We start from the raw sequence: 27,887 nt of genomic DNA, 5'->3' as shown, positions 1-27,887 counted from the left end.
CAAAAATGCTAAAGATATTCCAACCATAGCACACAAAAAGATTTTATTATTTCATTGCAAATAAATTTAACCTAAGTTGATCAGGATCTACATGACTGCAAAAAGTTATAACAGACAACATAAAAACACCCAAGCTACCTCTAATCTACATCGTGAAGAAAAGCTCTAATGCCCTGTTGTTATGTTCATGTTGTTCCGCTTATTAAATTTCGAGCCGTGTTTAAATATTTAGACGAGGTTAAGAAAAAATAAGATAAAAGCAGCAACGGTCTCCAAGTGGTAAAAATAGAGATAACAAACGTCCTAAAAGAAAGGACTTTAATCCCTTTTTTTGGTCACAAGTGTGCAAGAAAGTGAAGGAGACATCTCCGACCTTATAAAGTGTATATATTCTTGATCAGAATCACCTCCTGATTCGATATAAGCATGACCGTCCGTCCGTTTCTACGCAAACTAATCTTACAGTTTCGAAGCTATCAAGTTGAAACTTTGCACACATCCTTCTTTTGTTTGCAGGCAGTACAAGTCGAAACGGCCGGGATCAGTCGACTATATCCTATAGCTGCCATATAAATAATTGATCGGAAATGCCATATCTTTGATGTTATTTAAGTTAGAAGTGTTCAAACTGCCAAGAATATGGACACTCAAAGTCGTACTGCACCTTGCGTGCAGTCTGTGTGGCTTGTGGCGGCCTCCATAACACTGCCTTCTGTACCATAAATAAAACCGAACATAACTCTAAGAAATGTGGCAACTGCGGTGGAAATCATACTGCCAACTACAGGGGATGCCCAGTTTATAAAGAGCTAAAAAATCGTATGAATACAAAAAAACCCTTACAACAACGTTCGTTTGCCACTCACACTAACCACCAAACCACCACGGCATCTTTGACTACACCTGGAGTTTCTTTCTCTAGCGCTCTACGATGGCCAGGTCTATTAAATAGCGTAGGTTCAGCACCACTGGAACCTGAAACTATATCCACCTCCGCCTGAAACTATATCCACCACCGGATATCCACCTCCGCCTACGGGTACTACGAGGGAAAGAGTAGGCCAAGAATCTGCAACCCCCGAAATAAAGAGTAGCGAAGGAATGTTTTCCACACTTATAAGTCTAATGGTCACAATGCAAAATAACATGCAGGAGCTCATGCGAAACCGAAATCGACTAATGGAGCTTTTAGTCAAACAAAAATCCAATTAGATGGCTTATTTGAGGATCTGTCTATGGAATGCTAACGGCATTTCAAAGCGCAAAAATGAACTTAAAAAATTTCTTGATGATAATAATATCGATATTATGCTTCTCTCCGAAACTCATCTAACGAACAAAAACAACTTCTATCTGACGGGATATATATTTCTCCGTATCACTGCTCCGTATCACGCCTCATATGACTTCGAATAATATAATCCCTGAACATCAATTTGGCTTCCGAGAAAAGCATGGCACCATAGAGCAGGTGAACCGTATCACATCTGAAATTCGAACCGCCTATGAACAGCGAGAATACTGTTCTGCTATGTTTCTGGACATATCCCAGGCATTTGACCGAGTCTGGCTGCAAGGACTTTTGTATAAAATAAAACTATTACTCCCACAAAACTGTCATGAGCTGCTCAAAACATACCTGCTTAATCGAGTGTTCACTGTAAAACAAAAAAACTTTACAACAGAAGAGTTCGAAGTTAAGGCGGGCGTACCCCATGGAAGCGTCCTCGGCCCACCCTATATTTTCTATATACAGCAGATATCCCAACAGACCAGCGTCTAACTATGTCAACATTTTCCGATGATACAGCCATACTACAAAGATCTAAATGCCCGCTGGAGGCATCCAAAAGCCTCTCCTCTCACCTTGCACTAATAGAAAAGTGGATGGCGGACTGGCGTATAAAGATAAACGGTGAAAAATCTAAACACATTGCCTTCACTCTCAACAGACAAAACTGCCCCGCTCCAACTCTAAACAATACCATAGTCCCTACTGTGAACGAGGTCACATATCTCGGCGTTCACCTGGACAGGCGTCTTACGTGGAAAAAACATATTGAAGCGAAACGGGACCAATTAAGACATAAATTCAGAGGACTGCACTGGCTTATCAATCACCGTTCCCCACTTCGACTGGAATATAAAGTACTACTCTACAATTCAGTCATAAAGCCTATCTGGAAATATGGCTCCGAACTCTGGGGCAATGCAAACACTAGCAATATAGACATTATCCAAAGGGCATAGTCTAAAGTTCTCAGAACCATCACTGGAGCTCCATGGTATATTCGCCATGGTATTGGTAAAAATACAAAAGGGAACTCTCCACGCACCAAAATCCTCTAGCCAGATCGCTAAACCAAGTTAGTCAACAATCCCGATTAAGAAGAAATGACCTTCCAACCCGTTGACATCGGAGGCCCCATAGTATAGATGTTTACAAAGATAAACTAATTACACAGTGTTACAAAAATGACAAAAGTGAATGAACTTTTGAAGTGACATAGTAGGAATTGTTCATTGGGTCGAGTATATCACAAAACCATTTTTGAAATATTTCTAACACCATCAAAATCTTGATTTATGGTTAAAAAAACGTTTTTCGGGACTTGTTTGCGCTTAAAAACTCCTGAACGCGTTTTTTTCAACCGATTTCAAAATTTTTGGTGTTTTTTAATAGTGAAATGTTGTAGCTTTTGAAAAAAAAATTTATCTTCGATTTTGTTAAACAAAAAGAACAACATTTTTACACCTGAAACTGAAGTTTTCGACTTTTGTTCGTGTTTTTCGGATTTTGATGCCAGTTTTTCGGTACAAATTACAAAAATTCTGTCATCCATGCCACATATCAATGTTGTCTCATTAATTCTGAATAAAACGGGACAAATTTCATCAAAAAATTATGAAAATTAGTGAAGTTATAACGCTTTTCCCAAAAAAAGTCAACTCAACCTAGCGAGCACTCCGGAGTAACAATGTGTATAAGAATAAGAGTATATTGCTTTCTTCTGACAAAAATTCTGTCATTTATGCCATTTATTAATATTGTCTCATTAATACTGAATAAAACGAGACCCATTTCATTAAAAACTAATAAAAATTGTTGAAGTTATAACGCTTTTCCTAAAAAAAGTCAATAAAACCATGCGAGCACTATAAGAAGAAGAGCATATTCCTGTCGTATACACACAGGTACTCCGGAGCGCACGCAAGGTTGAATTGACTTTTTTTGGGAGAAGCGTTATAACTTCATTAATTTTCATAATTTTTTGATGAAATTTATCCCGTTTTATTGAGACAACATTGATATGTGGCATGGATGACAGAATTTTTGTAATTTGTACCGAAAAACTGGCATCAAAATCCGAAAAACACGAACAAAAGTCGAAAACTTCAGTTTCAGGTGTAAAAATGTTGTTCTTTTTGTTTAACAAAATCGAAGATAAATTTTTTTTTCAAAAGCTACAACATTTCACTATTAAAAAACACCAAAAATTTTGAAATCGGTTGAAAAAAACGCGTTTAGGAATTTTTAAGCGCAAACAAGTCATGAAAAACGGTTTTTTAACCATAAATCAAGATTTTGAGGGTGTTAGAAATATTTCAAAAATGGTTTTGTGATATACTCGACCCAATGAACAATTCCTACTATGTCACTTCAAAAGTTCAGAATCACTGTTACACTGTGTTATGTATTAGATTAAGATTTTTAAAATTGTTGTTAGTCTCTTAATAAGAGAAAATCCAACAAATAAAAGATAAAATTATGAAAAAAAAAAAAAAAATTGAAGTTAGAGGATTGGAACTTTCAACACAAGTTATATTTCGTAAAAATATCTTATCTCCAAAATTTCATAAAGAACGGCCGACTACATCCTATAGCTGTCGTAGAACGATCGGAATTGGCATAACTTTGGTGTTTTTTAAGTTAGAAAGACTTCCTACAAAGCGCTCAACAAGACCCAGGACTTCCACAGATTAAAACGAAAACAATGATGTTTACCCAAAAAAATATGACGGAATTAATGTCACTCTTGAAAACCACTATGCAAAAACTTGTTCAGAACCAGAACAGGTTGATACATTTGATCGTAGCACAACAGTCTAGGGAAGTCTTACCAGTCCACAGTGGTCGCTGCCATAGGCCAAAAATAAAAAAAATTGATTTTGAGTTATTCTAGCGAAAACCGGTTTTACTATTAGCTAATTGTCCAAAATTTACGATGCAAAATAGTCTGCTTGACATTTCCAACGGGACTTTCTAAAAATAGAATGACAAAAGCGAACTCATATTTATGCACTTTCAATTTGTCCGCAGTGGACTGCACACGCACAATTAAAAATTCTTAAATATATTATAAAACGTTGTTAAACCAAAAACGATTGGAATGGATATTGTTAATAATGGTATAAAGTTTATTTGTACAGATAAATGTATAAATAACACAGTGTAACAGTGATTTTGAACTTTTAAAGTGACATAGTAGGAATTGTTTAATGGGTCGAGTATATCCCAAAACCATGTTTGAAATATTTGTAACACCCTCAAAATCTTGATTTATGATTAAAAACCCGTTTTTCGGGACTTCTTTGCGCTTTAAAATTCCTGGACGCGTTTTTTTCAACCTTTTTCAAAATTTTCGGTATTTTTCAATAGTTAAATGTTGTAGCTTTTGAAAAAAAATATATCTTTGATTTTGTTAAACAAAAAGGACAAAATTTTAACACCTGAAACTGAAGTTTTCGACTTTTATTCGTGTTTTTCGGATTTTGACGCCAGTTTTTCGGTACAATTTACAAAAATTCTGTCATTTTTGCCACGTATCAATGTTTTTTTTTTTTTGCGCGGTTCCCACTGCATACGTACAGCCCACCTCCCGTCCAACCGACCGAGGGACGCTGCCGCTTAACGTACGGCTCGAATCGCGGGAATAGATCCGAGATAGATAAGCGAGGATTAGGCGAAAGATATTACGAGGAAAAGTGTTGCACAGATAAGGCGGTTAATATAAGCGATTTAAGATTTAAGAAGCGATTAAGAGACCATTGTAGTCCGAACATAATACCCTGAACGGATCGTGTTGGGCATATGTCGAACTACAATGGCTGAGGAGCAGAGGAAGAAAGTTTCTGGTCCTTCTACTAGGAATGTTAAAATTTAAGCGTGTTAGTAAATGCTGGCTGTCTATATTTCCATAAATAAGATTATATAAAAACATGACACCCAGCATCGTTCTACGATTTGTTAATGATGGTAAGTTGATTAGTAAAAGTCTACTATGATAAGAGGGGAGGTAAAGATTTGCATCCCAATTAAGTTCCCTAAGCGCAAAAGTAAGGAAGTTTTTTTGTACAGATTCAATGTGATCTTGGTGTACTCCATATTGAGGACTCCAGACACACGATCCATACTCAAGAATCGGACGGACCAATGATGTATATAACGTTTTAGTTATGTACGGGTCATTAAATTCTTTTGACCATCTTTTAATAAAACCAAGCACACCCATAGCTTTATTAACCATGGTAGATACATGGTCGGTAAATTTAAGTTTCAAATCTAATAGGACACCTAGATCGTTAACCTGAGTTAATCGTTCTAAGGCGTTCCCATAGAGAAAGTACATAGCCTGGTGAGGACTAGATCGGTAAAAAGACATAAGTTTACATTTCGATCCATTAAGCTTTAGGTTATTTGCTAAACATCAATTTTTAAGTTTATCCAAATCGGATTGAAGTCTAGACTGGGCGCTAGTGAATTTATACTGAAGGCATAGCTTAACGTCATCAGCGTACATAAGTACAAGTGAATTAGTTAAGGCAAGGGGCAAGTCGTTAATAAACAGAGTAAAAAGTAGGGGTCCAAGATGGCTTCCTTGGGGCACCCCCGATGTGGCGCGGACTAAACGCGAGGTAACATCTTTAAAGAAAACACATTGGGTTCTCCCTGATAAGTAGCTCGAAATCCACATAAGAAGGTCAGTTGGGATAAGAAGCGAATGGTTAACAGAGTCAAATGCTTTACTGAAGTCAGTTCATATACACGTCTGTTTGTAAGCCATTCCGGAAGCCATCCGTGATAAAAGATGTTAGCTCCAATAAGTTGGTAGTGGTGGAGCGGCGCTTCATGAAGCCATGCTGGCACGGAGTTATTATTGAACTACATAGGTGTTACAAATGTGGAGTGATAAGTTTTTCAAAAAGCTTTGGAATTGCTGACAATTTACAGATGCCTCTATAATTAGCAGCGTCGGATTTTTTCCCTTTTTTATGCAGCGGAATAATGAAGGATTCCTTCCACATAAGGGGAAAGATCGAAGTTTCCAGCGATAGATTAAAGAGTTTAACAAGCAGTTTGCACAGTGCCTCGGCGCAGTACTTCAGAACACATCCTGGTACTCCATCAGGGCCTGGCGAATACACGGGCTTAACATTAAGAAGATCCGATAACACACCACTTTGATCGAAAGATGGGCAAAATATAAGGTTGGCTGATTGGATATTATAAGTGTAAGGCTGAGCTAAACTGCTGCTAGGTGAATAGGTAGTTTGAAAAAACTGTGCAAAGAGATCGGCCATTGCCTGATCGGTGTTCGCATAAGAGTTCTCAAACGTAAGCAGTGGGGGAAAAGATACATGTTTACGCTTAGTGTTTACAAAGTTATAAAACTGCTTCGGATCCTGAGTAAACTGAATCCTGCAGCGGCGAATATAACTCCTATAACATTCTGCGTTATGCACGGTGAAATTGGACCGAGCTACTAAGTATCTTGAATAACTAACTGTACAGCCAGATAATCTATGTTTGTTTTAAAGTCTACTCATATTATTCTTTAAATTTATAAGGTGCCTTGTATAGCAAGGCGGATTCGTTGAAGCGGACGGATATTTCCATGGCACGCAAACGTCGGAAAATATGTTCAAAGTGTAATAAAATTTTTGTAATGCGATGTTTATATCCTCGCATGCCAGTAAATCAGACCAATCAAATTCCAAAATTAACTTATTTAATTTCGTAAAGTCAGCCTTACGAAAGAAACGAACTTTCTGAGATTTAACTGTAGACTTAAGGTCAAAAAAGTAGTTATTTTCGATTGAAACCTCAAGAGTGGGATGATATGGATCCTCAGGGTTAGAAAGGGGCAAAGTTCTGGAAAGAGTAATTCCATCAGGATCAGAAACGAAACATAAGTCCAACAGCCGACCTAAAGAATTTCTAACGTGGTTAATTTGCCCGAGTGACATGTCGAACATGCCCTCAGGGAAGTCATGGTGGGAGTTAAGCTGTAAAGACGGTGAATTATCAACATTTGACCACATAAGTTCTGGGATATTAAAGTCACCCAGAGCTATCAGCTGGTCACCATCAGACAGACGATCGAAAACCAAACGAATAGCGGACAAATGTTGCCAGTATGTTGGCGGTTCGGACGAAGGTGGTATGTATGAACAGGTAACATACAAAGATTGATCAGACAAAGTGATTTTGATGCAAAGAAATTCAATGTTACCAAACTCTTGTGATTTTACCTCTTCAGAAGCGAATTTGGAGTCTACAGAAATTAGCACTCCTCCTCCCCTTCGCAAAGTTCTATCACATCTAAAAGTGGTGTACCTACTAGGAAAAACTTCGGAGCTTAAGATCTCCGGCTTTAACCAAGTTTCTGTAAATACTATAATGTGGGATGCAAAAAAAGAACTATCAGAATAGAGTTTGGGAAGTTTACTACGTAACCCTCTTGTATTCTGATAGGTAAGTGTTAATGAAGATATTAGTTTTTTGAGATTGAGGAAGATGAGGTGGAAGGTTGATCAGTGGCCTTAACATGTGGGAGTTTTACACCCACAGGTTTGGTTATCTTTTTTTTTCACCGTACTTTGTTGATGTTCTTGGACGAAAATGTTCTCTGGCCAAAAGCTGGCGGAACAGATCGTCAGAATTGCTAGAAAGTACACCTTTGATAGCAACACCTTTGTTTCAACTGAACGAAATCGAAAGATTCATCAGAGAACTCAAACAAAAAAAGACTCCCGAAGGTGACTTATTGATTCCATTGATGTTAATTGAACTTCCAAACTTCGCTATTGAGGTTGTCTGTAAGCTTTTCAATGGAATCATTAATCTTGGCTACATTCCAAAGAAGTGAAAGAAATCTGAAAAAACGGGGAAAATCTCATTATAATGATACCAAAGGCCGGAAAAGGGTTATAGGGTTATAGGGTCATAGTAGGCAACTACATAGCAAACAAACCACCACACCTTATTCCAACTTCAACTCAGAGAAACTTTCAATAAAAATAACCAGCTCAGCTGAGACTCCGTCTCCGATTAACCCACCAACTTTGGCCTCTTGTCTCAAAAAAAATGAGTATTCCAGGTATTAAGAATGGATTGGACTCACATAAGCACGGCTGTCAAAGTCATGACGGGGCCCTGGCTCGTGGGTAAACAAGCAAGGCTAATAAATTAACCCCACCGTTCGCCGTCATAAATCTTCTTCCTTAAACATGCTGTCATGCCAATGCTTCGGAATATAGAGGGTTCTGCTGACGTCACTCCAACAATAAGCAGAGGTCGGACGGACAACCGTTGCATCACAATCCAAATTTTGTTTGTCTCCCTGCCAGTTTTGCATGCGCTTTAATGTACTTTTTAGCGCATATGCATTTGAGAGTGTTTTGATAGCTTCTGCGCTTTTGTTTCTAATTGTACATTTTTATAGAGACTAAACATAACTTATTAAATTGGATTAATTGAAATTAGCCGTGGTAATTCATTATTAATTTAATCCCTGTAAAACAAACTTAATCGCGTTACAGACATAAAGGAGGATTATCTAACAAAAACGTCAACCACTGCGAAGTAGCGCAAACTTTACTCGAACAGTACATGAGAGAGAAAAGAGCAGATGTAGGTCTAATAAGCAAACTGTAGAGGAATGTGAGGAGACAAATATATTTATTGGACTATACAGAAACTGCGGCAATATGATAAGCAATTTCGGTGGCGAAGTATTCACTAAAGCCAAGGTAAATGGCCACGGTTTTTTAGCAGCTATCTAGGCACCTATTAAGTGTTCTTATCAAAGGAGACTTAACCGACTGGGCGGGGCAATGGATTGTATCTGAGCGTCGCACCGACATGCGTTCAAATCAGCGTGGTGGCACCTCAAATCAAAATCGCGAAGATATTAGAATTTTACTTCTGCATTGGTGTGACATCACCGCGTTCACCAAGGACAATACGGACACCTGCGGACGACTATGTCCCTGTTTTCCCTAAGACTATGCGCGATGTTAGGCAGCAAATTTTGCCACAGTATTGGACCGAATGATGCTTAATTTTCGGGGATCAAAATAAAGACGCAGACTATTTTTCAGCCGGTTTCATGAGTTCCAATTCTCTATGCAGCCTTAATTTTGTTGGAGCCCCTAAAGCGAATTCCTAAAAAGAGCACCTATGTATACACTTTGTGCTTAAAAGTATGCTCGGCCTTTCACACCATTTCGGATAACGCATTCCTGGCTATTCCTGGCTTTTAAGCTCCTTTCTGATCTACATGTAATTATGTATTCACTCTGATCTATCGTTACGATTCAAGCAATACATTATGAGGCAGCGCCCGTCTGTCCGTTGAGCGGCAAGTGTACGTATATACCGGGAGCCGCGCGAATTTTATTATGTGCTATTCATGACAATGCAAAGCTGTTGCCAGAAGAAGACTTGAAATAAATATTTGCATACCATTGAATTTATAATTTTAAAAAAGGTCAACGCAGTGAAAGAGTCAAGTTTAACCCTTTGAAGTATATATATTTTTTCAACGCAGTATATAAGTAACTACAGCCTGAGTCGATTGACCATATCTAAATCAGCCGCATAAATGAACGACCGGAAACGTAATAACTTGGAATTTTTTGAATATAAAGGATTAGGGCTTGCTGCTTATACATTATAGAAAAATTCAATAGTATAGGACAACTTTGATATTTTTGAAGATAAAATTTAGTGACTTTATTTAATTTGTAAGATAATAAAAATTTAATATGTATTAAAATATCTTTTTACAAAAGATCTTTTACAAAGATCGGACAATTTATTCAATATTCGCGGTACATAACCGATCTGATAAACGTTTTGTACATTTTTCGTCTACCATGCAATGTGATGAACGATTCAAATTTCCGCTCGGGCGGTGAATCATGTTTGTAGTGACAATATCAAACAACACTTGATCAATAGACGGATCTGAAATCTCTGCAGAAATTAAACTACCGATGTCTTCAGGACATATTTTATCGACTAACCAAATTAAAATGTGAGCATGAGGTAATCCACGCTTTTGCCACTCGACTAAATACATCCAACAACATGTGAGCCCAAATACTTAATGACTTTAATTTTTGTTTAAACACACGTGCTGTAATATCATGACGATGTATTGCATTTTGTCCTGGTAATAGCAACGATATAATCTCTTGCCACTTTGGATTACATGTGAACGTAATGAAAAGACATATAGACGTCCATATACACGCACGAAAGTCATAGCATCCTGTATGTATTCTTGCATGTGACGTGGGCCTATGTACGATGATGGTAAGATAACAGAGTTACCAATTTCAGCAGTGTCAGCGTTGTTCGCAATAGCATCTCGCAAGTGGATATATTCTTCCTTCACTCTCTATCTTTACATACATGTCGGCCATAAATTGTTGACTAAGTTCACGAAATCGTAAAATTTTGTTTTCTCGGCCGCGTCCAATCATCAAACAATACGAATAAAAATCCTTCTATTTCTTCGATTCTTATTTGTTTCTGCTCCTGTAATAATATGTACTCAAATGAATTGAAGTTTGATTCTTTAGTAATATATTAATTATGTTGTTAATAATGAATTAATTACCTGTTACGGGATCTCGTTGTTTAATATTACCGCAATATCCGTCTTGTTCATTCCAAAAAAATTAATGGATATTGGAGGGCGTCATATGAACGGTGAGTGTCACTGATGAACTGAAGATCATTATTTCTTCTTCGAATCGATTCGATTGTCACTTTCTAGCTTGTGCATGTGTTGAATAATGTCAATAAGTCATTGTGCTCATTTAACAGAGCGTCCAGGTCGCCGATGATACGCCTGGCAAACGGTGAATTGAGATTATTGTAGTCGCAACGTTCATCCACACGATTGGCGGGTGCACTTTGTAACGAACTGTTTTTGCTATTGTTTGTTCGCAACAAATGCCGCGACTAGCTCACAGAGTTTGGGGTACGTTACACCGAATTTATAGATTCGACGCAATTGCCCGAGCCCAGAAATAACACGGTATGCTTCGTTTTGAATACAAATCCCCTTTAATATGCTAAGTTTACAAAAAGGGTGAATCTCACCGGCCGCTTGGCTCAGCCGACCGACCGCTCGTCATCCCGTCGATCCCCGATCCCTGCTCCGGGTTGGTGCCAATACACACGCCCTCCCAAAGCTTGCGCCCGGCAGGTCGTGTGGTCTTGGTGCCTAGCGCCGAAACGGCTCACGGTTCCCTTCGTTCGGACTCACGGACTCTGGTTGCGGGGCCTGTGTTGTTGCTGTTGTCTTCTTTGCTGCTCTTCTGCTGCCGCTGCTTGTCTGTCGCCGCCGCTCCCTCGTCGCCGGTGCTCCTCTGACGCTGCTCCCTCGTCGTCGCTGCTGCTCCCTCGACGTCGCTGCTGCTCCGTTGCGGGTGCCGAGGACCTTGGGTATCGTTGGCTCGCCGGGAATGCCCTTTCGCCGTGGCCGGCACCTAATCCGTGTAAACAGACCGATTGGCTCACCTCCCAGGCATACGCCGGGCAGGATATGCTTTTCGCTGCTTAGCGGCCGGATCAGGGCACGAAGGACCTACCTCTCGCCTTCAAACACCTGCGTGCAGGATCTATGGCAGGCCAGAGGTTTTGGCGTCGCGTCTCCTTTAACTTCAGGTGATACGCTGTGCATACGCCCCAGCGCCTGGATCAGAATACTAATGACTCTCCCGGGGTGTCCCTGCTTGGTTTCACTGTTGGGCTTGAGTTCCCGAGCTGGCTATCCCTTGCTTCACAGGATCACACCTGGTCTTATTGATCAGGAACCGACAAGGCGTACGCCAGGCCAATCCGTCGCTATCGCCAGGATACCTGCCGTGTCCGGGAATAACCTAGCCCGACTCGATTTACCCTTGGGCTTCGGTTCCGCCGCGGATCCTTGATCCTGTTCCCACTTGCTCCTCACTTCTATTGCTTGACGAACCGCGTACCGCCGCCGGACTTACCCACGGGGGGTCCTTCAGCTTATACTTCTAATTCCTGCAAGGAAACTTTCCCGCTTGAATATCAGACTTACCCACGGGGGGTCTTCCACTCAACTCCTTCAGCTTCCCTAGAAGACTCGGTCACGATTTGCTCCAGGGGCCCTCCTTATATAGTGCCAGAGGCGCCCGTTAATCCTTGCAAATCTACTTCCTGCCGTTAATCCTTCGCTCATCTACTTTCTCCGTTACCTTTCTCCAATTCCCGCCGCATTTTTATCGGCGGGCTTTCTTTACTTGGCCCCCCTGTTTGCCCCGCTTGGTCTTCCGATCCGTATTGTTATTGTGCAGGTCAATCGTCCAGATATCCTCGCGCTCCCCCCTCCCCTCTTTGGGCATTCCCAAAATTCATTTCTGTGTTTTTTCATTCTTCTAAACACAGCTGCCCAGTCACGGCTGCTTCGTTCCCCGCTTTCCCCGCTCTCTCCTATCACCTTCGAGCGCGGCCGCGGAGGCCCTCCAGGGACCGTTACGTTCAACGGTGATTCCTCCTCCTCCTTCGTCGTGCGCGACGCCGTGCTGGTTCCTCTTGCCCCCGCTGCATTTGTCCTTTTCCGTTCTTTCTAAACACAGCAGCGCTGGCCCACGCTGCCGTGCTGACTTGCTAGTTCCCCCCCCCTGCCGTTGCCGTTGTCTATGATGTATATATATTTTTTTTCGTGCATGTTAAAGGAATGTGCCTCTCATTTTTTCCCAATTGTTTTATCTATTTCTATTTATTTCATATTTTTTTTGTATTTTCATTTTTGACATCCCAACCTGGCATGTCCAGTAACTCCAGGTCACTCCCATCCGAGGAGACCACCGGCGATGCTTGTGCTGAGTGCGCGTCCATATCGTCTTGGTTTTGAAACGAAAAAAAGAAAGGCCGGCCGGTGTCCATCGCTGCCTTTTTATATGATTGCCGCTGGGAATATATCCGTTCTTACGGTTCTTTTGTTCCTCTCTATGCTCCCGTTGTGGGTCTCCTCCTTTCTCCGTTTGTTCGTGTATAATAGTTCTGGCAGTGTGGCGACTGTTTTATGGACCACCGGAGTTCCGTGGTTGTGAATGTGTTCTGCATTTTTTTTTCCTTATTGTTGCCCTTATTGGTGATATTGTCCTGTTTCTTCTTCCCTACGCTTGCGGTGCCGATTCCTCCACCTGGGCTTTTAGCTCACTTACGTGGGCTCTCTTCTCTTTTTTCGTGCTCCCGTGACGTAGCACGGCGAACACCGGCGAAATGAAATTTGTCACTATGTATGGCTCGTCGTATCTCGGCGCTAGTTTCGCCGCGAAACCTTCGGCCGCTTTGGACAAATGGTGCTCTTTTGCCCACACTGTGTCGCCGATCTTCGGGTTCCACTCCCGCCTCCTCAGATTGTAGTGTCGAGCTTGCTGTTTCTCCATGTTTCTCCGCACCAGCTCAAACACTTCCTGTAATTTTGCTGCATTTTCTGAGGGGGTGGCTTGTGCTTCTCCTGTCCCCAATGCCCCTTTGTCGAATATCGCTTTCGGCATTCTTGGCTCTCTGCCTTGGGTGATGAAGCATGGTGAGTATCCGGTGGAATCTGACACGCTCGAGTTCACCGCCAGCATTAATTCTGGCCAGTGCTCGTCCCATGTTCTTTGGTCCTTGCCTGCAAACTGGGCGATCATCGACTTCACCGTCGTGTTTGCCCTTTCTGTAGGGTTTTCCTGCGGCGTGTATGGTGCTGTAAACTGATGACGCACTCCGAGCTCCTCAAGAAATTTCTTGAAGCTCCTACTGGTGAACTGGACACCATTGTCTGTCACCATCACCTTTGGCACCCCGTATCTAGCGATGATCCTCTCGCGGATTGCCTTATGCAGCGTCTCCGTTGTGGCTTTCCGCATTGGGACCATTTCTGTCCATTTTGAAAACCGATCGATCATCACCAATAGCATGGTGTTTCCATGCTTGGACCTCGGCAACGGTCCCACGAAGTCCGCGCATACCGTCGCTCACGGCTCCTCTGGGATCTGTGTCAGCATTTTCCCTGCGGCCTGCATCTGGCTCGGTTTATACCGCATGCATGTCTCGCACTTCCTGACATAGTTCCTTAAGTCCCTTTGCATTCCTGGCCAGAAGTACCTTGCTGCTACTTTCGCGATTGTTTTTCTTCCGCCTAGACTTCCTCGCTTCCGGCTCTATGTGGAAAATGTCGGTAAACCAGGCCTGCCTCCTCAACGTATTCCGGATATTTCTGTGGGTTTTCCTTTATCTTCTTCTTCAGCAAGCCTATCCAAATGCATTCCGTTCGATTCCATTCGATTGCTGTGGGACTCCTCAGCTTCTCCACTATCGGTTGGCGGGAAAGTGCATCCGCGACTACATTCAGCTTGCCTTTCCTGTAGCTGATAACGTAATCGTACTGTTGCAACTTGAAGACCCATCTCGCGATCCTTCCGAGTGGGCTTTCTATATTGTTCAACCATTTCAGCGCCATGTAATCCGTGATCACGTCGAACTGGTACCCCTCCAGGTATGGTCTCATCTGCCGAATTGCCCATATTATTGCCAGGCACTCTTTCTCCGTTGCCAAGTAATTCTTCTCCGCGCCTATTAGCGTTCGGCTGGCGTAAGCGACCACTCGCTCGCCCTCATCCGTGTCCTGCGTCAGCACTGCACCCACGCCGTAGTCGCTGGCATCTGTTTGCAGCACAAACTTCTTCGTGAAATCGGGGCATGCCAGCACTGGATCCTATGCTAAACGCTACTTTAACTTCTCAAACGCCTCTTGGGGATCCATACCATACCATACCGGGATCCATAACAGCTCTTCCCTGAAGAAATGACACTTGTCTGTGTTTTGTCTTAAGTTTGCCGCCTTCAGTCTTCGGAACACTTCCTTCAAATTTGCCATATGCTCCTCCTTCGTGCGTCCGATCACGATGATGTCATCCTGGTACGCAAATGTGTGCGGAACCATGTCCTGGCCTATGACCTGGTCTAAGGCCCTTTGAAATGTTGCAGAGGCCGAGTGTAATCCGAACGGCATCACCTTCCACTGGTACAGACCTTTCCCTGGTACAGTAAAGGCCGTGTATTTCCTGCTCTCTTCCTCAAGTGGGATTTGCCAATAGCCATCCTTAAGGTCGAGGCTGCTGAAAAATTTTGCCTCCCTCAATTGCTCCAATATGAAGTTTATCCTTGGCATAGGGTACGCATCTTTAACTGATTTTGCGTTGATCTGCCGTAAGTCCACGCACATCCTCCACTGACCCGTCTTTTTCCTCACCATGACAATGGGTGAGCTGTAGGCGCTATAGGACGGCTCGATACAATCCTTCTCCAGCAGCTCTTCCACTTTTTCGTTGATTTCCCCCTGTATTTTGGGGTTTTTTGGGTAATATCTTTGTTTAACTGGGATGTCGTCCTTCATCGTGATTTTATGCTGGGTTATGTTTGAACAACCCTTTTGGTTTGTGAACACCGCCAGCTCTTCGTCGATGAACTGTTTGTCCCGCTCGCGCTCCCATTCTTCCGAGGGTCCAGTTATGGCTATGGACAGCTTTTCCTCCAAGCATCCGCTCCATCTTTCTCTTTTCGGGATCGTGACTTGGTGGCCTGCGCAATTTATTGTTGTGCCGAATTCTGCGAGGAAATCCCAACCAATCCTTTTCCTTGTTGCCAAAGCTTACAGTTGTAAGCAGTACCATTTGAGTCACTGTGTGGCTCCCGTTGGCCAACTTTACTCGTCTCCTTGTTGCTTTCCGTTCTCCGGCGGTTCCCGGGTTCTCTGCTACTTCTTCTGAAATGAAGCTAGCCGTTGCCCCGGTGTCTATCATGGCCCTCACTTCTGCATCTCCGACCTTGATGACTGCCGCCAACTGCTGATCTTCTCCTGTTAATCCTCCAACTAATTCTGAGAGCCAGCACCTCACGATCTCTGCCTTCCTCTCTACGACTGATATCGCTGAACGTTTCCCGCTCTTTGGCAGCACTCTGTGCTTCTCACTCCTACTGCGCCGCACATCCTGCAGAACAAAATTCTGGGGTTCCCGCACCCACTGGCCCATGCCTCCGCATCTGTTGCACGCCTGCGCTGGGTTTTCTATCTGTCCCTGTCTAGGCGTGCCCACTGCAAGTTCGGCTGCCTTTGGCTTTGGGTTGCTGCCCATCGTTGACTCGGCTACTGTTGCCTTGGACCTGTCCATTGCTGGCTCGGCTGCTGTCACAGTGGCATTTGGCATTGCTCCTCCAGCTGCCATCTCTGCCCCCACCCCTGTCCTGGGGGGCTCTGTTGCTCCGGTGGCTTCTAGTTCCGTTCTTCTTTTGGCCACCCTCTGTCTGCCATGGCGGCTTGCCGATTAAAAACCTCTTCTTCCAAAGCCAGCTCCTCGAATTCCTCGGCCATACCCATCACCTCCTCGATCGATGCGCATGCGTATGGCATCATGAACATTTTCATGCGCGGCATGCAGTTCTCCACTAGCCTTTCAATGACCTCCTTTGTGGACTTTCCTAAAGGATTTATTAGCGTCTGAAGGTCCACCATGTATTCTTTAAACGGCTCTCCTCGTTGCTGTTTCCGCTCAGGTTCGATCCAGGTTCGATCTGCCAGTTTTTCAAAGTATCCTTTTGGCAGGAAAAAGGCTCCTTCTGAACTCCTGCCATGTGGGCCACTCCTCATCGTTCATTAAGAACCACTTTTGCGCTCTGCCCTGGAGTAGTTCTGGCATCGCCCGCGGGATTGTGTTTATTTCCATCCCGTATGTTTTGGAAGACCATGCTACTCGGTCCACGAACTCGAGAGAATCTCCTGTTCCGTCGAATCGGAACGACCACTCTCGGACTTGTTTCGCCACTTTCGCATAGTCCACCTGTAACGGGACTGGCTTCCGCACTTGTGGCTCCATGCTCCTTATGCTCTTCATTTCTGGCACTGCCAGACTTTGAATGAGCTTTTCCGATTCGCTCACCGCTCTCTGCCTCGGCGTGGACCTCTGCGCGTATTTCTCCTCGAATCCACGCGTGACCGCCATCACTTCGTCGTCCTTCGTCTCGTCGACCCACCTTGCAATAAGTGCCCTCATGATCTCAACGGTTCCATCCGCTGGGAGACGGAGCTCTCTGCACACTTCGCACAACTCCTCTTTGCGAAGCGCGTAAATCCAATTCTCCTTCCCTATCTTAAAGCTGTGTTAATCCTGTTTTTGCTATATTTTGTTCACAACAAATGCCGCGACTAGCTCACAGAGTTTGGGGTACGTTCCATCGAATTTATAGATTCGACGTGATTTGCCCGATCCCAGAAATACCACGGTATGCTTCATTTAAAACAAATCCCCTTTATTATGCTAAGTTTACAAAAAGGGTGAATGGCTCAGCTGACCAACCGCTCGTCCTCCCATCGATCCCCGATCCCCGCTCCGGGTTGTCGCTCCGGGTTGTCGCTCCGGGTTGTCGCAACGCAGTGAAGGAGACATCTCCGACCCTATTAAGTATATATATTCTTGATCAGGATCACCTCCTGAGTCGATATAAGCATGTCCGTCTGTCCGTCGGTCCTTCTGTCCGTCTGTCTGTTTCTACGCAAACTAGTCTCTCAGTTTTAAAGCTATCGAGTTGAAACTTTGCACACACCCTTCTTTCCTTTGCAGGCAGTATATAAGTCGGAACGGCCGGGATCGGTCTATATCCTATAGCTGCCATATAACTGATTGATCGAAAATGCCATAACTTTGGTGTTTTTTAAGTTGGAGGGTTGAGACTTTCCACACATGTTATATTTGACCGAAATATCTTGTGTACAAAATTTCATAAGGATCGGCCAACTATATCCTATAGCTGTCATATAACTGATTGATCGGAAATGCTATAACTTCGTTGTTTTTCAAGTTAGAAGCATGGGAGTTTCAATGGATTCCTCTTTTGGCAAAATAATTCGATATGCCAAATTTCATAAGGATCGGCCGACTATATACGATCCGCTATATATCTAATAATATAAGATGCGTGGCGCCACCTAGCGGACTGCAACTCAACTGCAAGGGTATATAAACTTCGGCTCCGCCCGAAGTTAGCTTTCCTTTCTTGTTTTATTTATTTTTGTATTTTTAAATTCTCATTAACATAAAACTCATAATATGTACTCGAAACTCAAAATCACTATCAATTATAATAATTATTTTACAGGCTTTTGTTATGCATAAGCGTTTTTTGGATAATGACGGTTTTCAATATGTACAATCCAATATAAAAGCATTACTCACATTCCATTTTTAATTTAAAATCTAGAAAAATTTCTTTATAAGTATCTTTGAGCTTAAAAGATTCTCTTGATTCCATTTTGAAAAAAATATTTAATGCCATAAATTTTTGTAAATTTTGATCAAAATCAAATAACAATTTAAGTTTGGTTTTAAAATTTTCCGGGCTCAACATATATACATTTTTTGGATTAAAAGAATTGTTTGTACCATAAATGAATAGTTTTAATAAACATAGGTCTTTTGACAAGATACTGTTAGCAAATGTCTGAATTCTAGTCTCTTGATCAGATATACAGTTTTTTAATATGATTTTAATTTTATTTCTTAACGCAAACAAAAAATTATACTGAAATAACTCGGACTGTTGGCTTTGATTATTCTCCAATTTTGAAAATGGTTTCTCCATATTAAAAATGTTTAAATATATGATTTGAGCTTCATTAAGTAAAATTCGAATCTGAAATGAAATAAAATAATATTATCAATTCCTAGAAAATTAGCAATCGAATTTTTATTTCTAAAATGTATTGCAACGAACTGTTTTTGCTGGTTGGTGCTCGCAACAAATGCCGTGGCTAGCTAACAGAGTTTATGGATCGTTCCACAGAATTTATAGAATCGACGTGATTGCCGGAGCCCAGAAATAACACAGAATGCTTCTTGTCACAAATATTTCCTTTATTTTTATAATTGTTACAAATGTTGAACTTCACCGGCTGCTCGGCTCAACCGATCGTCCGCTCGTCCTCCCTTCGTTCTCCGGTCACCGGTCCGGGTACTAACCCGGCACCAGCCAATACACACGCCCCCCGAAAACTTGCGCCCGGTTCGGCTCACGGTTGCCTCCGTTTGGACTCACGTGCTCCAGTTTCGGGGCCTATGCTGCTCCTCTCCTGCCGCTGACGCTGCTCCCGTCGTCGTCGCTACTCCCGTCGTCGTCGCTACTCCTGTCGTCGTCGCTGCTCCTGTCGTCGTCGCTGCTCCTGTCGTCGTCGCTGCTCCCGTCGTCGTCGCTGCACCTGTCGTCGTCGCTGTTCCTGTCGTCGTCGCTGCTCCTGTCGTCGTCGATCTTCTCCTCGTTGTCGCTGCTTTTCTTCTGTGGGCGCCATGGATCGTCGATATCCTTGGCTCACTGGGAATGCCCTTTCGCCGTGGCCGGCACCTAATCCGTGTTAGCAGACCAATACCAGGTCTATGCATATGAAACTACGTTTTTTTTACAACTTTGGAGATTTATTAAAAAAAATGGTGACAATTTTAATCTTCATAGTGTGCCCCTTCAGAAGCCACACATGTTGCCCATCTTTGGGGCAATTTATGAATTCCTCGCCAGAAGAATACCTTTTCCTTGGACCCAAACCAGTCTTCTAGACAATCCTTAAGGTCTTCATAAGAATCGAAGCGCTGGTTGGCTAATCCGTGTCCCAAACTGGCGAACAAATGGTAATCTGATGGAGCCAAGTGAGGTGAATAAGCTGCATGGGGTAAGGACACCCAGCCAAACACCAATTCCTTGGTGCCTCTTGCCTGGTGTGATGGCGCGTTGTCGTCCAGAAAAATTGCATTGTGCTGCCTTTTTGCGTATTCTGGGCGTTTTTGGAGCAGAGAATCGTTCAATTCTTCCAATTGTTGATGGTAGCGTTCGCCATCAACGACTTCACCCGGTTTTAGGAGCTCATACCAAACGATTCCGGCCTGATCCCAGTGTTGGCACCTAGTGCCAAGACCTACTACCCAATCAAGATGCATCAGCAGGTCACTATATACAAGCATCAGACCCACTAGCCTATTAATAATGTAACGATAAGCATAAGCCAATATCCAACCTACTAACCCGGCACCAGTCGATGGCACCGGAAGCAGATTCAGCATTATCAGCGGGAAGAATGACCGACTAACCGAAGCAAGCAAACACAAGCCAGCAAAGCCGAAATGTGTGTGAAAAGCAGTACATGTACAGCGAAGCCGAAATGCGTGTGGAAAGCAGTACATGAACAATCAATCTGAATCAGCAGATTCAGAGGTGGGTGACCCTGGCATTAACCTTAGTTTTAGCACGTCAATAACATTGACCTTTCTTAGATTTAATGATGTATAATTTAGCATCTTATATAAGAGTTGTTCTTCTGAAATAAAGACAGTTGCGAGATCAGAGTCAATAGTCTCGTTACTCAGTGCTGAAACTACGGCACTTAAAATTGACCTACTTCATGTGATCCTGTGTAAAACGATTCACAAAGTAGGACTCTCTAAAAACTATCTACTTCGCGTGGCTCCAGTGTAAACGGATCACAAGTAGAATCCGCGGCATACCAGTCTACTTCAAGTGTTGCTCCCGTGAAACGGACCACAAGTAGACCCCGTATTACCTAACCACTTCGAGTGTTGCTCCCATGAAACGGACCACGATGAGATCCCGCGGCATACCAGTCTATTTCAAGTGTTGCTCCCGTGAAACGGACCATCAGTAGACCCCGCGTTACCTAACCTACTTCGAGTGTTGCTCCCGTGAAACGGACCGCCAGAAGGACCGGCCGATAAGGAATCAGCCGAACCACCATACCACCGGTACTTGAGGAAAACCAGCCCAGGACTTCAAGCACCCCACATCAACTCCAGCCTGATCACAGGAAGCCCCTGGTCAACCAGAGCAGTCCCTTGCAGAATCCAGGTAAATTTAGTCAGACTATTTACGGTCTTTGACTACGACTCCGGGACCTACCGCTACTCCCGCGAGTTCAAGTTTGACGTAGTTGCCGCATAACGCTCTACGGACGAACACCCAGAAAATGCACAGCATGGCTTTGCGGCCGAAATGGTTTGGCGGAGATTGGGATTGGACCGGCTGGCCTGGGCTAAGGTGGGGTTTTTTTCGTTTGGGGTTTTGAAAATAGATCCACTTGACAATGCAATATAAAAAGCTTTCTTTTGTACCGTTCCAAGAGCATTGCAACGGCATCCGCGAATCGTGGTTTGAACTAGAGGTGGGCATGGGCTCGTATTTTCGTCGTGGCACGCGTGCGTACGCGTGGCCATGCGTGTTCGTGTTGAAAATTAAAATTTAACACGCGTGCGTGCGTTTTCGTGCCGACCTTTGAAAACACGATAAAACACGAAGCATTAAAAATTTTGTATTTTCTAGAAATTACGAGAAAAAAAAAATGTTTGTAATGTAAATATTATTTTTCGTGTTGGGCCGTTTTGGCCAAATTTTTAATATTTTTTAATATGTGCAAAGTTTTAACTCAATGGCTTTAAAACTGAGAGACTAGTTTGCGTAGAAACAGACAGACCGAAATGCTTATATCAACTCAGGAGGTGATAATGATCAAGAATATATATATATTTTATAGATTCGGAGATATCTCCTTCACTGCGTTGCACACTTTTGACCAAAATTATAATACTTTCCGCATGGGTATAAAAACGCAAGCGCACAAAAAAACCACGACCAGAATGTTGACCAACTCATCGAACATAATTCTTCCCTGAATTTTTGATCCCGGTATGCATCACTTATGATCATATTTCTGCCGAGTAAACTGAGTTAAATTGATCGAATTTTCACCATTCTTTTAGAGTTTGATTAATCATACTCGTTGCACATCTATGGAACTTACCTCAGCAACAACTATTTCCCATCTATGGGAGAGAGCTAGAGGCAAACTGTCGCCATCAATTTTTTTCAAAGACTAAAATTTTTAATCTTTTTGCTAAGGACCGGTAGAACATTCAACAGGCCGGGGAGGCGTCAACGCAATTTCTAGTATTTTTTGTGCGATCTGAATACTTGGTAGCGGACTCACATACTCACTAGGCTAGGCTTAAAAATGTACCAAAAAGTATAAAGACGGATAAAGCCTAGTATTCAGATAAACTAAAATTTTTGACGAACAAAATAGTTTATTCTTTCACAGTGTGGACGAATTTTTTCAAGTTGACGTACTACGGTTCTACTGTTAATCCGCTGTGCTTGTTGATAAATTGATTTGAATTACAATTTAATAATTGACAAGGTTGGGAACATATATTTTAAATGCATTTTCTGTTATCAAAACGGCTGTCCTCTCTTGTTAATACTTTTGGGAATAAAGCTATTACACAGGCCAACAGCAAAAAATCTACACGCACAAATTCACCTGCTCCATAACCTTTAAGCTCCCCTGAACCAAAGTTCAGAACAAACATAGGTTCTATCACCCACAGTAAATATAATTTTTGAAATGTATGTGTACCAACTAAAATTAAAAAATGGTATCTAGCAGCATATCTGTAGAATACTCATCCAAAGTTCAAATCTCAGATTTTCTACATTAATTTTTGGTCTTCTGTGATTTTTCCCCAAACGAATTTTATTTTCTTATTGAAATCAGTAGATCATACCATATTTTAATTTTGGATTTAAGGGAAAACTCGAAATAATTTTATTGAATTTATTATAGGTGGTTAAACAAGATTTTCGTCAATTAAATTTGAGTTTTTAATCTCATATTTTCCACAATTTCGGTAAAGTTTTAGTAAACAAGCTGAACCTGCAATAGATTCGTTTTGAACATAGAAACTGTTTTAGATAGCCATTTTTGAAAATATGAGATATGTACATTTCAAAAATGATATGTTCTAAAAACAATGATGGTCATCGCCATTACACGGCCTACATAATTCAATATATGGGAAAATTTTATCGATTTCTTCTCTTAGGTGCACCGCGGTTAAAGGTTATGGAGCAGGTAAAATTGTGCGTGGAGGAAAAAAAAGTTGGAAATTTTCGGCCTGTTTTATTAAACATTTATTTTTATAAATTGACTCCCACTGAATTTCTATCCCAACTCATTCAAATAGATCGATGATTTCCAGCTTAGGTGTGAGTACCACACCAAATTGACTTAGGCAAGTTTTTACACGGTTTTTAAATTCTAAAGCATATTACTAAAAAACTAAAAATGTCTTGCAAGTCTTACACTCCCTGCCAAAAGGGATGAAAGATTAATTGCTTTAGACTTTTCGCATCCCCAAGTACATTTCTGGTATTTTTTTCCATCCGAGTACTTGGTGGCCATGACAAATCCATGTCAAAAACTGTTTTTCAACTATTTACAGTATATGGGTCTGAGTACAACGTTTATTACTGGATAATTTTTAACAAGTTGTCAATATATTTTTTATATATTTTGGTCACTTTAGACCATCATTTTTAATTTGTGTAATTAGATTTCCATAACACCTCTTACTTTTAAATTAAATAATTTAATATAAGCCATGGTTTTCCCAGACATCATGTAACCTAGAACCAAAAAACATCAGAGTATTAAATCGAATTTTTAGTGGAAACTGCTTCGAAAACGCAACCCTTGCAAAACTGAAACAACAAAAGATGTGAATCATGCAATACTATCGATAACGCTTCCCACATACAATGCTACCAGACGAAACTTTCCAACACTTTTAAAATATAATGACATACACGAGTTCCTAAGACTGAAAAACATCGACCAGTACAACATAAGTACAACTTTCTCGATAAAATTTGTATTAACCCATTTGTATAATCCCATACAAACTTAAGATTGGCGTTTTCCTTGCACTAAGGGCGGCCAAATAATCCCTCGACTCAATGAAGTCGCGGTAACTTAAAACCCAAAAAAAAAACAATTTAATATAATCTTTTTTAAATAATTATACACTTTTTTAATTGGTTTTATTAGAGTGGACTATGCAGCCGATATGAGCAACGATAATGAAATTGCTTTAAAATCGTCTAAGAAAAAGGGCGTTGACACAACTGGTGGTGGAAAAGCAGTATTGAGTTGTGTTGATGATTTGGTTCTTTTACAATCTGAATCAAATTGTAAACATTTGCATCTTCATGAAAAACCGCAAATTATGTCAGGTGATCAGAAATTATTGTTGAAAGGTCATTCCTCTCAGTATGTTAAATTAAATGTTGGTGGTAGTTTGTATTATACGACTGTTGGCACATTGACCAAACATAATGATACAATGCTGAGCGCAATGTTTAGCGGTCGAATGGAAGTGTTGACTGATTCAGAAGGTATTTAACCAATGTAATAATTTAACTCAATGTAATACAATGACATTTCTAGGTTGGATTTTAATCGATCGTTGTGGAAACCATTTCGGAATTATACTTAACTTTTTACGTGACAGCACCGTACCACTACCCGAAACCAACAAAGAAATAGCCGAACTACATGCCGAAGCAAAATATTATTGTATTACAGAGTTGGCTTTGTCGTGCGAACGGGCATTATATGCATACCAAGAACCAAAACCTATTTGTCGTATACCTTTGATAACTTCACAAAAAGAGGAGCAGCTTTTAATAAGTGGGTCGTCAAAGCCAGCGGTCATTCTGGTAGTACAGCGCCAAAACAATAAATATTCATACACAAGTACATCAGATGACAACTTGCTTAAAAATATTGAGCTCTTTGATAAGCTATCCCTGCGGTTCAATGAGCGCATTCTGTTTATTAAAGATGTGATTGGTCCAAGCGAAATATGTTGCTGGTCCTTTTACGGGCACGCTAAAAAAGTTGCAGAAGTATGTTGTACTTCAATAGTTTATGCTACTGATCGAAAGCATACCAAGGTAGAATTCCCCGAAGCTCGTATATACGAAGAAACACTTCAAGTATTGCTCTATGAAAATCGAAATGCTCCTGACCAAGAACTTATGCAGGCTACATCTTCAGCTCGCGTGGGTAGTGTCAGTGGCACAAGCCTGCAGCAATATACAAGTGACGAAGAAGAAGAGCGAACTGGTCTGGCTCGATTACGAATTAACAAGCGCAGCAACCCAGCTTAAATTTTATAAAAAATTATTGCTGTAAAGGTCGCATTATAGTATCGGTAATTTTACGGTTTAATTTATAAATGTTACATTATATAACAAGATCTGTATAGTAAACTGTACAATACACTAAAATTTTAAAAAAATATGAATATACATAAAAAATACAATACATATATTTATGTGACTAAAAATCTTGAGTTTTCCGGTTATTTACAAGTCCAGCCTTATGGTGAGACAGCGTAGCCGCTTTTAGGGGACGGGCCTTCAGCCGTTGGGTTCCCGATGTGGTATAATATGCATGAAGTGCATGGTCAGCACATTCTGGTTATGCGCGGTCGGGCCACCGACCACAGCTTAGATTTAAAAAGTTTCAGTTTAAGTCTGCATCTCAAGGAATTAAGAGCGCACTGCTCAATAAAGATTTAACTCCGGCAATCGCCGTCATAATTATCTATCTTTTATTTGCCGGCTGAGTCATTAGTCCAGCGCAAACGGAGACAGTAAACTCCGCAACGTAATCATCGTACAGGGTAGCAGAGGAACACTACTAAGAGCAGCTCGGCAACTGGAACAGTGATATATTAATTAAATTGATATATTCATCTAATCGGCGCCCAACCAACATTTACCTACACCCAAAAAAGAATAGAATATAGGAAATGATAGGATTCTAATTTTAAAAATTACACCGCACTCTATCCAAATTTGCAAGAAGATAATATTTTTTGTTGAAGAACTTAAGAACAAAAAAAATAAAAATTCAAAGTGTTTTATTTTGCAACAAAATTGTGTTTGTAAGCCTAAGCGATAAAAGGATTAATAAAAAAAATTTAACTTGGCAGCAGCTAAGTTTTACACTAAATCTGATGTACGAAAAAAAAACAAGAATGGAAAGATAACTTCGGGCGGAGCCGAAGTTGATATACCCATATACGTTTAGTTATATGGTGTCTGTAGGATATAGTCGGCCAATCCTTCTGAAATTTGACAGATGGGATTATATTGCCCAAAGTGGAATCTGTAGAAAGTCCCATCATTCTAGCTCAAAAACACCAAAGTTTATTGGTGCCAATTCCGATCGTTCTTTGAAAGATATAGGATATAGTCGGCCGATCCTTATGAATTATTATTTTGTAGATAAGATATGTTGGCCAAATATAACATGAGTAGAAAGTCCCAACCATCTAATTTTAAAAACAAAGTTATGGCATTTCCGATCAAGACAGACAGATAGACGGACCTGCTTGTATCGACTCAAGAGGTGATCCTGATCAAGAATATATATACTTTATACTTTTGGCACACTTTTGACCAAAATTATAATACCATCTGCAAGGGTATAAAAATACAAAAGTATACAAATAAATTAATTTAAAATACAAATTAGTTATTTTACACCAATTTAAAGTAAACTGGATTTATTTTTTCGGTCTTATATTTTATTTAATTTTGTTCTTCATAACTTTGCCCTGCCCAGACGGTAATATAAAACCAGTGTTTGAAAAACGGTTGTAAGTTTCATTTCATATGATTTTGCTTCTGAAAAATGCTGAAGTCGAAGCAAATGTATAAATCAAAAAGCGACCAACATCAAAAATCAGCAGCAGCCGCCGCTTTTCTATTTCTCGCTTTCTGCCTTGCTAATTTTGACTTACGCTGTAGCGTAAGTTACGATGCATTGCAATGCATTAAAAACATATAAACGTGAGATATCACACTAATAACCTAACTAATAATACTAAGAACCTATTGAGGTTTAAAGCAAGGGAATAAAAAAAAAATTAAAACTATTAAACTATTAATGAATAAAAAACTATTAATAAAAACAAACTCAAAAGACGAAGGACAAAGCAACAGAACAACAAGCACACGAGCGAAAACAAATTTTTGTAGTGCAAAACTGACCCTGAAAAAGTCGTGGCGGTGTTAGAATTTTTACGATTTTTAGCACATCTGCATATTTCTGCAAACAAGGCGAGCTAGGCGAACACATTGGTAAACTTATTTTTTTTTACACGATTTGTTTACTTTTCGTACTTTTTCTTGTTATGATTTTTTTTTATTTTTGGTTCATGGGCGCTGCTGACCGAAAGAACCAGCTACCAAAATCAAAAGTAGCAAAAAGTCGAAAGATTCGCGACAGCGACTTCCGAACATTTTTGGAAGTCGACAAAAGCGGCAGCTTTGACTTATGCTCATGATCAAAAGCAACAGAAAGGCAGAAAGCAAGAAAACGAAGAGCGGGGGCTGTTGCTGATTTTTGATTTTGGTCGCTTTTTGATTTTTACATTTTATGCGTTTTTCAGAAGCAAAAGCAACTGCGGATTTTAAGAAGTCGCCAGCAGTCTAAGCAGCGAAAAGCAAGAATATTGTGACTTCAGCTATTTCGACTGCAGTTTTTAAACACCGTATAAAACCCGCGGTCGAACCAAATTTTTTTTTTGTTTGTATTTGTTTTTATTTCCTGTTGCTGACCCTACAGTTTTTTCCGTGGGAATATACCAGCCACTTATGTGCTGGC

General features: G+C 41.1%; 1 protein-coding gene across 3 annotated transcripts; it reads left to right on the top strand.

Moving 5' to 3' along the window:
- Positions 1–23,854: 23,854 nt before the first annotated feature.
- On the top strand, positions 23,855–25,509 carry LOC6504187 (BTB/POZ domain-containing adapter for CUL3-mediated RhoA degradation protein 3). Of its 3 annotated transcripts, none has more exons than XM_014903694.3 (3): positions 23,855–24,174; positions 24,255–24,601; positions 24,654–25,509. In XM_014903694.3, the coding sequence occupies exons 1-3, from the start codon at positions 24,164–24,166 to the stop codon at positions 25,376–25,378; spliced, it is 1,083 nt and encodes a 360-aa protein (XP_014759180.1). In that variant the 5' UTR covers positions 23,855–24,163; the 3' UTR covers positions 25,379–25,509. The 3 variants fall into 3 exon arrangements, with proteins under 3 accessions (XP_014759180.1, XP_001967405.2, XP_032311534.1); XM_001967369.4 differs by having other exon boundaries at positions 23,871–24,055; XM_032455643.2 differs by having other exon boundaries at positions 23,871–24,078.
- Positions 25,510–27,887: the final 2,378 nt, after the last annotated feature.

The sequence above is a fragment of the Drosophila ananassae genome, chromosome 3L (assembly GCF_017639315.1).
Source record: "Drosophila ananassae strain 14024-0371.13 chromosome 3L, ASM1763931v2, whole genome shotgun sequence".
Classification (NCBI taxonomy): domain Eukaryota; kingdom Metazoa; phylum Arthropoda; class Insecta; order Diptera; family Drosophilidae; genus Drosophila; species Drosophila ananassae.
This window is presented reverse-complemented; position numbering and strand designations above follow the sequence as displayed.